Here is a 12,872-nt window from a genome sequence, read left to right as displayed (position 1 = left end):
TCTAAGCTGTGATTCAGTTAGCACAACTTCATATTAATTGTGTTGTCTTTATTTGGTTCAATAGTTATAAACAGCTTTATGTTTGAATTAATTGAGCATATTAGAATGTTTGAAACCCATCATTAATGTAATTTTTTTGTCATGCAACTTTTTTTTAATCCCCATAGGTGTGTCTTGAATTGGTTTGGAGATTGGTCCACTGAAGCCTTGTATCAAGTTGGCAAAGAGTTCACCAGCAAAATGGACCTCGAAAAACCCAGTTACATTGTCCCTGACTATATGCCAATTGCATATGATAAGCTTCCTCAACCACCATCCCACAGAGAGGCTATTGTTAACAGTTGTGTTTTTGTTCATCTGACATTGCATCAGGTGAGTACTGCATGCAAATGATATCCAGAACAATATTGATTTCCTTTTTTAAATGTGAAAAAGGTACTCTTATGAGTGAAATCATACTTTAAACATTTAAGCAGGTGTTTGGAAGTTTTTTTTAAAGTGTGAAATAGTTCATGTCTCTTTGGATGAAGATTTCAGCAGTAAATGGGCTTTATCTTTGATCTGAAGTCAACAGAACTAGTCATCTGACCTCTGGCAATCTGAAAACTTTTTTTGGTGCATTTTGGTTAGGATGGTTAATAAAATCAAACTCTTTTTGCTACACACTCATAATTAGCTTTAAAATTTTTTAGCATGTTTTTAAAAATCAAGTTCAAACAATTTTTTAGATGAACAATTTTTTCTAAATCTCCAGGATATGAGGTTATAGAATCATAAAGGTTAAGGCACAGAAAGAGGCCACTTGACCCATTGTGTCTGTGCCGGCCAAAAAACAATCCACTCATTCTAATCCCATCTTCCAGCATTCAGTCTGTAGCTCTGCTGATTGTGGCACTTGAGGTGCATATCCACACTCCTTTTGAATGAGCTGTGGGTTTCTGCCTCAACTACCCTTTCAGGCAGTGAGTTCCAGACCCCCACCGTCCTCTGGGTGAAAATGTTTTTCCTCATCTCCCCTTCTAATTTTTCTACCAATCACTTTAAATCTATGCCCCCTAGTCACTGACCAGGTGGATAGGCTCTTCACCTCCACTCTATCCAGGCCCCTCAAAATTTTGTACATTTCAATCAGATCTCCCCTCAGCCTTCTCTGTTCCAAGGAGAACAACCCCAGCCTATCCATTCTTTCCTCATAGCTGCATTTTGTCAGTCCTGGCAACATCCTCGTAAATCTCCTGTGTCCCATCTAGTGCAATTACATCCCTTCTGTAATGAGGTGACGAGAACTGCACACAGTACTCAAATTGTGGCCTAACCAATGAGTTATACAGTTCCAGCATAACCTCCCTGGTCTTATATGCTATACCTCAGCTAATAAAGGAAAGGTTTCCATATGCCGCCTTAACCACCTTATCGATTTGTCCTACTGCCTTCAGGGATCTGTGGACATTCACTCCAAAATCCCTCTTCTCAGTATTTTCCCATTAATTGTGTATTCCTTTGTCTTGTTTGACCTCCCCAAATGCATCACCTCACACTTCTCCCAGGTTGAATTCCATTTGCCACTTTTCCGCCCATCTGACCAGACCATCAATATCTTCCTGCAGCCTACAGCTATCTTCCTCGCTATCTGTCACATGGCCAATCTTTGTGTTGTCTGCAAACTTCTTGATCATGCCCCCTACATTTACGTCCAAATCATCAATATATACCACAAAAAACAGGGGACCCTGTACTGAGCCCTGTGGAATGCCATTGGAAACAACCCTCCAGTCGCAAACACACCCGTCAACAATTACCCTTTGTTTCCTGCCACTGAGCCAATTTTGTATCCAGCTTGCTGCATTTCCCTGGATCCAATGGGATTTTATTTTTCTAACCAATCTGTCATGTGGGATCTTGACAAAAGCCTTGCTAAAATACATGCAGACCACTTAAATTGCACTACCCTCATCTAGCTTCCTTGTCACTTCAAAAAAAAAAATTTGATTAAGGTGGTCAAACAAGATCTTCCCTTAACAAATCTATGCTGACTATTCTTGATTAACCTATGCCTTTCTAAGTGACAGTTTATCCTGTCTCTCAGAATAGATTCCAATAATTTACCCACTACTGAGGTTAGACTGACTGACCTGTAATTATTTGGTCTATCCCTCGCTCCCTTTTTAGACAGAAGTACAACGTTAGCAGTTCTCCAATCCACTGGCTCCGCACCTGTATCCAATGAGGACTAGAAAATGATGGTCGGAGCTTCTGCTGTTTTTATCTCTTGCTGCTTTTAACAGCCTAGGGTACATTTCATCCAGCCCTGGTGATTTATCAACTTTCAAGGATGCTAATCCTATCAATACTTCCTCTCTCCCTCTGTTGATAACATCCAATACTTCACACTCCTTAACTACAATATCTGCATCGTTCCCCTCTTTTTTTTTTTTTTGTGAAGCCAGATGCAAAGTATTCATTAAGAACCATACCGAATATCTTCTGCCCATACACTTGGGGTACCTTTTTAGTCTTTTATGGGCCCTACTCTCTCCTTAGTTATCCTCTTGCTCTTAATGTATTGATAAAGCATCTTTGGGTTTGATTTTGCTCGCCAATATTCTTTCATGTCCGCTCTTTGCTTTCCTAATTTCCTTTTTTGATTTCAGCCCTCCACTTTCTATACTCCTCTCGGCTTTCTGTAGTATTGAGTTCTTTGTGTCGGACATAAGCTTTCCTTTTCTGTCTTATCTTCCCCTGTAAGCTCCTTGACATCCATGGGGCTCTAGATTTGGCTGTCTCACCCTTTTTCTTTGTGGGAATATGTTTACTCTGAACCCCTTGGATCTCCCCTTTGAATGCTTTCCATTGTTCTGACACTGATTTTACCTACATGTAGCTGTTTCCAGTCCACTTTCCCTAAATCACTCCTCAGTTTTGTAAAATTGGCCATGCCCCAATTGAGAACTCTAACTCTTGTTCTATCTCCAGCTTTTTCCATAATTATGTTAAAACTGACTGAGGTCATTTATTTTTCACTCATTGCTTTGCATAGTATCTGATTCTGTTGGTATAATATTTAGCAGCAGCTATAGGAATGTTTTAATGATACAGATATCAGGGCATAAACTTCAAGGTGCTCACTGAGAATATCTGGAAATCAGCTAAAGTGGGAATAATTGTTTTCTTATCAGGCAAATACTCGGCTGGCCAAACGTGGAGGCAGAATAATGGCCATCACTCCTCGGCATTATCTGGACTTCATCAATCACTATGCCAACATGTTCAATGAAAAGCGTAGTGAACTGGAGGAACAACAGATGCATTTAAATGTTGGTCTGAGAAAGATTAAGGAAACAGTAGACCAGGTACAGTTAACAAGTCATTTAATAATTGCACAATATTTGAGTAATTTCTCACTAAGCTTTAAGATTCTGTATAAGTAGATTGATCAATAACCTTGGTTGAGTTTTGTTTGGCTAAAAAAATCGGGTAAATTTATTTCTACAGGATGTACAGATATTGGAATACATCTAAAGCGATTAATATATTGGTAATAAACTTACCAGCAAAGGTCCAAGCTTCTTGTGTTGTACTCATGTGAATGTTCAGTGTTAAGGATTTCTCTGATATCCATCTAGTTTTCTTGCTACCCCATCTCCCACCCACCCCTGGTCTCCTTTTGGAATAGCATAACTGTTTCCCAAAGTGTTAATTTTATATGTTAACCAAAATTATTTGCATTCTTTAAAGCATTATTGATCTAACACCAGATGGCCAGCAATTAAGTGCTTTTGTGTCTGGATTGGCCCATCGAGATTTCCACATTGGATTTATATAGTATATTTGCATGAGACATTACTATGATCCATATAAGATTGAATGGGATTAGGTTCCCCTTGCCCCCTTTGGTATGGTAGTCCTCTATTCAACCTTCATGCACATTCTATGAGCTGAAGCAGATTATATTTGTCATGTTGCATCAATGCGATCTCCTTAATGATACTAAAGTCTTAAAGGGCCAATGCCCCAAGTAGTTCTTTTCTTTCTTTCCTACTCCATCCGTACCACTATCCTTATGAGATTAAACTGCAATGTAGAAATGGAAGAAGACCTTACTAAACATCTTCCATACTCTTTGATTCTTGTAAATCCAACATGCTTTTATCTCTTGCCCTTTTTTTAAGGATATCATAAGTATTTCTCTAGTGTTTATTTTTTGTTAACGTAAAATCATTTGCTTTTCACAGTACAACAAAGGATGCTCTGGATAAATGTATATTTTAAAAACCTGGGATACTAATGCAAGGTAGTTCTGTTTAACAGTGGAAATACCATAACATTTGTTCATAAAAGGTGTAATTAATAAATAATTTGCTTTTCTTAAATCCTTTTCTCACATTCTAGGTTGAAGAATTGCGACGCGATCTGAGAATTAAGAGCCAAGAATTGGAGGTTAAAAATGCAGCAGCCAATGATAAGTTGAAGAAAATGGTGAAGGATCAACAAGAAGCGGAAAAGAAAAAGGTAATGACTTGTAGCTTTTGAGAACAAGAACTCTTTTTTTACTTGAAATGAAAATCTCAAACTCGGTCTGATCAAGTAAGACACCTTTCACTATTTTTGATAGGTTATGAGTCAAGAAATTCAGGAGCAGCTTCACAAACAGCAGGAAATAATTGCTGACAAGCAGATGAAAGTAAAGGAAGATCTGGACATGGTAGAGCCTGCTGTTATTGAGGCTCAGAATGGTTAGATGTGTTTTGAATTGTGCTTTTTAAAAATTTAATGAAATTTATGTAGTATGCTGAATTGCTATCTGTGGTAACATTTTATTTAGTTTTTATGTTTTTGGAACTATAATCCTGTTAGTTTTTCTGCCTTTTTTAAACAACTGATTAACTGATCTTTTCTGTGTGGTGTTTATCTCTCAATTTTCTGTCTCTCCTAATCTTCACTTTCTCTTAATGTTTATTTGCACTCTGGCCTACGGTGCTGGTCTGATTTAGCTGTAAAATCGATCAAGAAGCAGCACTTGGTAGAGGTTCGTTCAATGGCTAATCCGCCAGGTGCAGTGAAGCTAGCACTCGAGTCAATCTGTCTTCTCCTGGGCGAAAGTACAACTGACTGGAAACAAATCCGATCGATCATAATGAGGGAAAACTTCATTCCGACCATAGTAAATTTTTCAGCTGACGAAATCAGGTGAATAATGGGGTGCACGCAGCTGCTGTGGTAGAAGGAAATTGCCCAGAAGAACAGCCAAATGTTTAAAACTAAAGAAAAACTACAAAAGCAATTGGTCATTTAAGAAATGATTAGAACATTTTGGTGTAGCATTTACTAACAAAACAAATTTGCTGTTTGGGTGGCACTGCTGGTCTTCAAATTAAAAATTTCCTTTCAAATCCCAGCAACTGTTACACACCCTTATCCTTTTGCATGTCCATTTAAAGCCCCTTTCTTTTCACCCCTCTTATTAGCTGTGAGCTCTATAAAGAAGCAGCATCTTGTTGAAGTGAGAGCCATGGCCAATCCACCTGCTGCAGTAAAACTCGCGTTAGAATCAATCTGTCTCCTGCTGGGTGAGGAGACAAATGACTGGAAAAAGATCAGACAAGTTATTATCAGAGATAATTTCATCACCAGCATAGTCAACTTTAATACTGAAGAATTAAGGTATTCATTTTTTATTTAAAAATCACATTTTTCTTACATTTTGATTGTGTTGCAGCTCTTCATTGCTATGCACCACCTAGTTTGTGACTGGCACCGTTTTGTAGCACTATATCAAATTGTGATAAATTTCCATCCATAAAATTTCAGGAGGGTGGTTGTGTTAACATTGTTCATCTTTCTTCATTAGTGATGTTATTCGAGAGAAAATGAAGAAAAACTACATGTCTAATCCAAGCTACAACTATGAAATTGTCAACAGAGCATCTTTGGCTTGTGGTCCAATGGTGAAGTGGGCTATTGCACAGGTGAGTAACTTGAGAACATAACATAAGGAATTGGAGCAAGAGTAGACCATATGACCCCTTGAGTCTGCTCCACCATTCAGTACAATCATGGCTGATCATCTGCCTCAATTCCACTTTCCTGCCCATTCCCATATCCCTTGATTCCCTGAGACACCAAAAATCTGTGTCTCAGCCTTCCATCTACTCAACGATGGAGCATCCATAACCCTCTGAAGAAATTTTTCCTCATCTCAGTTTTAAATGATTGTCCTTTTATCCTCAGACTCTGCCCCTGTGTTCTTGATTCTCCAGCCAGGGAAAATAACCTCTTGTCTACCCAGTCAAGCCCTTTCACAATCTTGTCTGTTTTAATTCCTCATTCTTCTAAACTCCAGAGAATATAGTCCCAATTTACTCAGCCTCTCATCATAGTTTAGTTTTTTAGTTTAGTTTAGAGATACAGCACTGAAACAGGCCCTTCGGCCCACCGAGTCTGTGCCAACCCTCTCATCTCAATCTAGTGAACAATCGCTGTACTGCCTCCAATGAAAGTGTACTCAAATATGGAGACCAAAACTGCGCACAGCACTCCAGGTGTGGTCTCACTGAAGCCCTGTACAATTGTAGCATGACTTATTCTTGTACTCCAATCCCCATGCAACAAAGGCCGACATGCGATTTGTCTTCCTAATTGCTTGCTGTAGCTGCATGCTAGCTTTCAGTGTTCCTTGTATGAGTATACCCAAGTCTATCAATATTCTGCTTTTCTATTACTACCAAAGTGAATAACCTCTCACTTCCTCGCAACTTGTTGCCCACTCACTTAATCTGTCTATATCTCTTTGCAGCCTCTGTGTCCTCCTCACAGCATACATTCCCATCTAGCTTTGTGTTGTCAGCAAACTTAGATATATTACTCAGTTTCTTCTAAGTCATTAATTTAAATTATAAATAGCTCGGGACCCAGCACTGATCCTTGCAGCACTCCACTAGTTACAGCCTACCAACTTGAAAATGCCTTGTTTATTCCTACTGTTTCCTTTCTGTCCATTAACCAATCCTCCAACCATGCCAATTCCATGAGGCCTTATCTTGTGTATAACTTTTTGTGTGGTACGTTACCAAATACCTTTTGGAAATCCAAGTATGTTACAGCTACTGGTTCCCCTTTAACTACCCTACTAGTACATCCTGAAATGATTTCTCTTTTTTGTAAAACCATGTTGACCCATGTCTGATCATACTATGACTTTCTAAGTGTGTTATTAAGACTCAATAGATTCCACCATTTCCCCGATGGCTGATGTCCGGTTAACTGGCCTGTAGTTCCCTGCTTTCTCTGTCCCTCCTTTCTTGAATAGCGGTTACATTTGCAAACTTCCAATCTGATGGGATCATTCTAGAACCTAGGGAATTTTGGAAAATCATAACCAACTCATCACTATCTCTGCAGCTACCTCGTTTAGGACCCTAGGATATAGGCCAACAGGTTCTGGAGATTTGTCAGCTTTTTGTCCCTTAACATTTTTCTGATAATTACTTTAATCACTCATGGGCTACCTTCTATTTCTGGTATGCATCAAATCTGGATATTTTTTTTTTAAAGAAGATTGTTTTATCATTTCAGCCTTGCAGAGCTGCTTTAATTTCATATCATTTTTTATAGCTTAATTATGCTGATATGTTAAAACGAGTAGAACCTTTACGCAATGAACTACAGAAGCTGGAAGATGATGCCAAAGAGAACCAACAGAAGGCTGATGAGGTAGAGCAAATGATCCGTGACCTGGAGACCAGTATTGCTCGTTACAAAGAAGAGTATGCTATTCTGATATCTGAAGCCCAAGCCATTAAGGCAGATCTAGCAGCAGTAGAAGCAAAGGTGAGTGGCATTATAAGTAAAGGTTTTCTAATGCAGCTTCCAATTGTGTCATGGAAATCTTTCTAAAAGATTGGGGGGTGGGATGTGAGCCAAGGCTTGGATAATTTACCTGTTGGGTTCAAAGGTAGTGATTTTTTTTGTCAGTAAAATGTTCGTAAAATCCTCTTTTCAGGTTAACCGAAGTACTGCACTATTGAAGAGTTTGTCTGCTGAGCGAGACCGCTGGGAAAAGACCAGTGAAACATTCAAGAATCAGATGGCCACCATTGCTGGAGATTGCTTATTATCGGCTGCTTTCATTGCTTATGCAGGATACTTTGATCAGCAAATGCGTCAAAATCTGTTTACAACGTGGGCACATCACCTACAGCAAGCAAGCATTCTGGTAATTTTAAATAATTTGAAAAGCTTACAATTATTGTGTTGATGAAAGGGGTAACATCAAAAAAGTAAAATCTATGTTGAATCTAATTGTTTTTGATCCTGTTTATCATTGATGTACAGAATAGAAAGGTTTTAGTTACAGGGGTTTCGATAGTTTGAGACTAGAGGATACCCTTTATACCACTATCAGTCTATACCACTATCAAGAGTCTAGGAGGTGTGTTCCCTTCTTTGGTGCCAGGGTAAGAGGTTTCTTTTAAGAGGCTGGTAAAGGGGTGGTTGCAGGGGAGTGGTGAAGAGAAGCATTGTCAAAATCTATATAGCAGAAGCAGGAACAGAGATAAGGAAGTATCACTATCTAGATGCTAAATTAAAAGGGAGGACCTTGAGGATAATCAGATTATCAGCGCCACATGCTAATTGGCACATGGATACATGGATAAACAGGTAAGGAAAGTAAATGTGTGGCTGATAGATTGACAGATGGGTTGTATTTAATGGGGTAAGGAGTTGTAGCACTAGTATAGGCTGCGTGTGGGCTGGGAACGCAGTCCTAAGGAAAAGGATAAATAGGATGATAGAAAGGACTTTAAAGCAACAAAGGTGGGGGGAGCGTCCAGTGGTAATAACAGTAACTGGGGATAGCAACAATGGTACGAGTAGATAAACAGATTAAAATACTCAGGAATCGGGGGGGGGGGGGGGAAAGGCAGTAATAAAATATTAACGTGATGAAATACAAGATCATATACTGCATATATAGCAATTTACAGAGCAAGTGAGTCAAAAAATGCAGCTTATTGCCATAGTGGGTACAGGTATCTAAAATAAAAACTGCACAAAAATGCAGTAAATGTAATAAAACAAATTAGCACAAATTCAGTTTAACTAGTATGATACAACCATTAGAGACCTGGCTACAGAGTGTACCAGAGTTTAAAGGGTTAAAGAATGAGGACAGGTTGCATAAACCAGGTTTGTATTTCCTTGTAATAACAGAAAATGCTAGAAATACTCAGCAGGTCACACAGCATCTGTGGAAAGAGCAGCAGTTAACATTTCAGGTCAGTAACCTTTCCTCAGAACTGAGGAAAGGCTATTGACCTGAAACTTTAACTGTTTCTCTCTCCACAAGATGCTGTTTGACCTGCTGAGTATTTGCAGTATTTTCTGCTTTTATTTCAGATTTCCATAATCTGCAGTACTTTGCTTTTGTATTCCATTGTGCTCAGAATGTAGAGATGATCTAATTAAGATTGGTAAAATGATTGTGATTCGATAGGGTATTTGGTCACATTAGAATGCTTCACACAAGTCTCCTCCACTCTGCTTCATCTAACTATATTAGCAAATCCTTCTATCCCTTTCTCCCTCATGCTTACTTAGCTTCCTCTTAAATGCATTTTTGTCTTTTGGCTCAACTACTCCTTGTCATAGTGTGTTCTGCATTTTTTACCACTCTTTAGGGGTAAAGAAGTTTCTCCTGAATTCCCTATTGGATTTATTAGTGATGGGCTTATATCCATGACCTCTAGTTTTAGACTCCCCTACAAGTAGAAACATTTTTGCCACCTCTACCCTGTCTAACCCATTCATTAAAGATGTCCATCTGGTCACCCCTCAGCCTTTTCTCTTTTCTGGTCAAAAGAGCCCCAGCCTGTTCAGTCTTGCTAATAAGAATATCCTCTCTGTTCTGCTTATCATCCTTGTGAATCTTTTTTGCACCTTCTCCAATGCTTCTGTATCTTTATAATATGGAGACCAGAACTGTTCACAGTACCCTAGATGTAGTCTAACCAAAGTTCGATACAAGTTTAACAACTTCTCTGCCTTTCCATTCTCTTGCTCTGGAAATGAACCCCAGTGCTTGGCTTGCCTCTTTTTTTTAATGGCCTTATTAACCTACATCTCTACTTTTAGTTTATCTATCTGTACCACTAGATCCCTTTGCTCCTCCATCCCATTCAGATGCTCATTATTCAAGCACTGTTTCTGTTTCCCATTTAAAGTTTTCTCTTTTCCTAGTTATCCCAACCCTTCCTCCTTTCGACATTGCAGGTTAGTTGACTGACGGTTAACTCTTCAGCTGGGAGCAGTGGGCTGTACTGAGCCTGGCCTTGGGAATCTCAGTGTAAGTTAACTGTTTTTAAAAAAAAAAATAAGCAAGAGAAACTATATTTTTCTAGTTGTGGAATCCAGACAAAAATGTAATCTCAAAATTAGAGCTAGGCCATCAGGAGTGAAAGCAAGTGGCACTTCACACAAAGGGCAGTGGACATCTGGAACACTGTCTCCCAAAAGGTTGTGGATGCGGGTCAATTGAAATTTTCTAGAATGAGATACAGATTTATGTTAAATAAGAGTAGCAAGGAATATTGATTGAAGGCAGGTAAATCGGTTGAGATACAAATCAGCCATAATCTAATTGAGTTCAGAGGGGCTGAATGGCTTAATGCTGTTACTATGTTCCTATGTAAACTATTTGTTCTACATATCAGCTATTAATTTGGACATACATGAGCAAAATTGTATCAAAAATAGTTTTTCCCCAAGTTAATCATTGCCTTTTAACTTCAGTTCCGTACAGACATTGCGAGAACAGAGTATCTATCTAATGCTGATGAACGCCTGCGCTGGCAAGCAAACTCTTTACCTGCAGATGACTTGTGTACGGAAAATGCTATCATGCTGAAACGTTTCAATAGGTATGTATTTTTTTTTTTTAAACTTGTGTAAAGTTTGATTTGGAAGAATATGGCAAAATTTTACTCAGAAGGGATTTTAGCTGTATGTTCCTACAGTTTAAAGTAATGTGTCAGAGCTGTTGTATTTTAGGTAGCTTAAGCACACATGAATTTTTGTGCGAATGGTTGAAGCTTTTTTTTTGAACGTGCACGGGTTCTACATTTATGTCTATACTATAAAAATGGAAACTTGCCTTTTGAGATATATTTTTGGTATGACAAAGGACCCTGGACTTAAATATACAGCAAAATATTTTGTACATTTAATTCATGGTCTCTGGCTGAATGCAGCAAACTGTACTCATGGGAAGAGTTCCCATGTTTCCCTGCTCACTTCATTTTCTCTACTCATTGGCACTTTAAACTAGAACATTTTTAAAGTTCCAGTGCTGAATCTTCTGGACTTGAAACATTTTTGGGCATTGGGACCATTTTCGGATCCCCACCCCATACATGGCAACAGCAGGACTTCAGGCGCAATCTTACGTGAGCCAGCCAATTCAGAACCCACCTCTGGGAGTACCATCTAATTAGGGACGGGTTCTGGAGCTGGAAGCTGGATACAGCGTGGCCGACAGCCTGTAAGCAGTGAGATGGCTGCTGAGGGGCGAGCAGCAGGAGCGGTGGGGATGGAGTAGAGTGGCTGGCACAACATCAGTCTCTGCACTATCAGAGACATCATTCTGCAGGAGATTTGCGCTATGCCAAGTCTCTGACATGGAAATGCAGGAGTCTTGCCATTTCCTGCAGGTAAACATTAAAAAGCCTCGAAATTTCATGCAGCTCCGACCTCCCGCTGTGCAGCTGCCTCCTTTGAGTTGCTGGGGTGCTGACACAATGTGGGGGGTGGGTAGGATGACTGTGCAAAGTTGCCTCGTGCTGGGAAAAATCACTGAAAATTAGCCTTAATTGGCTTTCCGCCATGGATGTGCGGATTTCTGGCATCGGAACCAGCCTGCCCTTGGGGAAAGTGGCGGGAACTCTCAGCAAACCAGTCTGACTCTATTTTTTTTCCTTAAATTTGCCTGTCCCCGCAGTCTCCAAGGGACTGGGAAAATTCCCCCCCACCGCAGTGATGGTTCCTTTCAGTGATTGTGAGCCATTGTAGGAGACTGTGTTGCTGACAGATACAGAAGACTTAATGCCAGTTCTTCTAATCTAGTTCATTCGCACACAAGGGTGGGCAAACCTCTGCTGTGTTGCATACATTCCTGTTTAAATTTGTAGGAGAGTGATTAATGAAGCTGTGTATATGCACAGAAAATAAAGTTCCTTTCAAAAAGTATTCTAGTTGAAAACTCTAAGCCACAACCCATCTGATGAGGAAATGTTAAAATTTTTTAAACACCATTGTTAGCAAAAATGCCCCTGAAGTTCATTTCTTTTTACATACAATAAAAGCTACTCTCTGAACAATTCGGAATTGGGTGAATGAATAATTGACAAATCCAAGAAATTGCAGCAGCGCAAAGGCAAAATGAAGAATTCAGCCTTGAGAAACGTTTGGCTCACTTGGACTCTTTGAAGGAAATTTTAACTTAAATAAAAAGGGGTGGTTTGGGTCAGGTGGAGGCAGTGACAATGGTTAATGTCTGAGCAATCTGTTTCCCGACCCTAACTGCCTCCAACCCACCCATTTCCTGCTTTAGCTGAAGCTGGATGGTGTGCAGGTGACCAACCTGCTCCTATTGAGCCGATTGGAATATTAAATATGATAATAAGGCTGCAAGATTCATTGTCATTATTCTTTTGGGATTTAACTGCTGTTGACTGGGTTTCATCAGGAAACCGGCAGCTTCATTGGGGCGAGGACTCGGTGGATTCAGGAGGTGTCTTTGCACCATCTCTTGGGTCTAGGTGCCTGCCAAAAAAGCCTATGATTGGGGAAACACCGCCTTCATCAACCTCCCTCTTCTC

The 12,872-nt window shown here is 39.6% G+C and overlaps 1 protein-coding gene across 2 annotated transcripts in view; it reads left to right on the top strand.

Annotated features, from left to right (window-relative positions):
• dync1h1 (dynein, cytoplasmic 1, heavy chain 1) overlaps positions 1-12,872 on the top strand; it is a 102,682-nt gene that overhangs the window by 61,793 nt on the left and 28,017 nt on the right. Inside the window, exons 48-56 of one of the 2 annotated variants that reach the window (XM_068038924.1) lie at positions 168-372; positions 3,177-3,350; positions 4,390-4,509; positions 4,613-4,733; positions 5,466-5,661; positions 5,849-5,966; positions 7,612-7,827; positions 8,000-8,212; positions 10,789-10,916. In XM_068038924.1, the coding sequence (XP_067895025.1) occupies positions 168-372; positions 3,177-3,350; positions 4,390-4,509; positions 4,613-4,733; positions 5,466-5,661; positions 5,849-5,966; positions 7,612-7,827; positions 8,000-8,212; positions 10,789-10,916 (1,491 nt within the window). Of the gene's footprint in view, positions 1-167; positions 373-3,176; positions 3,351-4,389; positions 4,510-4,612; positions 4,734-4,991; positions 5,188-5,465; positions 5,662-5,848; positions 5,967-7,611; positions 7,828-7,999; positions 8,213-10,788; positions 10,917-12,872 lie in introns of both variants that reach the window. The other variant, XM_068038925.1, reaches the window with a different exon arrangement.

This window comes from Heterodontus francisci, chromosome 9 (genome assembly GCF_036365525.1).
Source record: "Heterodontus francisci isolate sHetFra1 chromosome 9, sHetFra1.hap1, whole genome shotgun sequence".
NCBI classification, from domain to species: Eukaryota; Metazoa; Chordata; class Chondrichthyes; order Heterodontiformes; family Heterodontidae; genus Heterodontus; species Heterodontus francisci.
The sequence above is the reverse complement of the archived record's forward strand: the minus strand, read 5'-3'. Positions and strand labels throughout refer to the sequence as shown.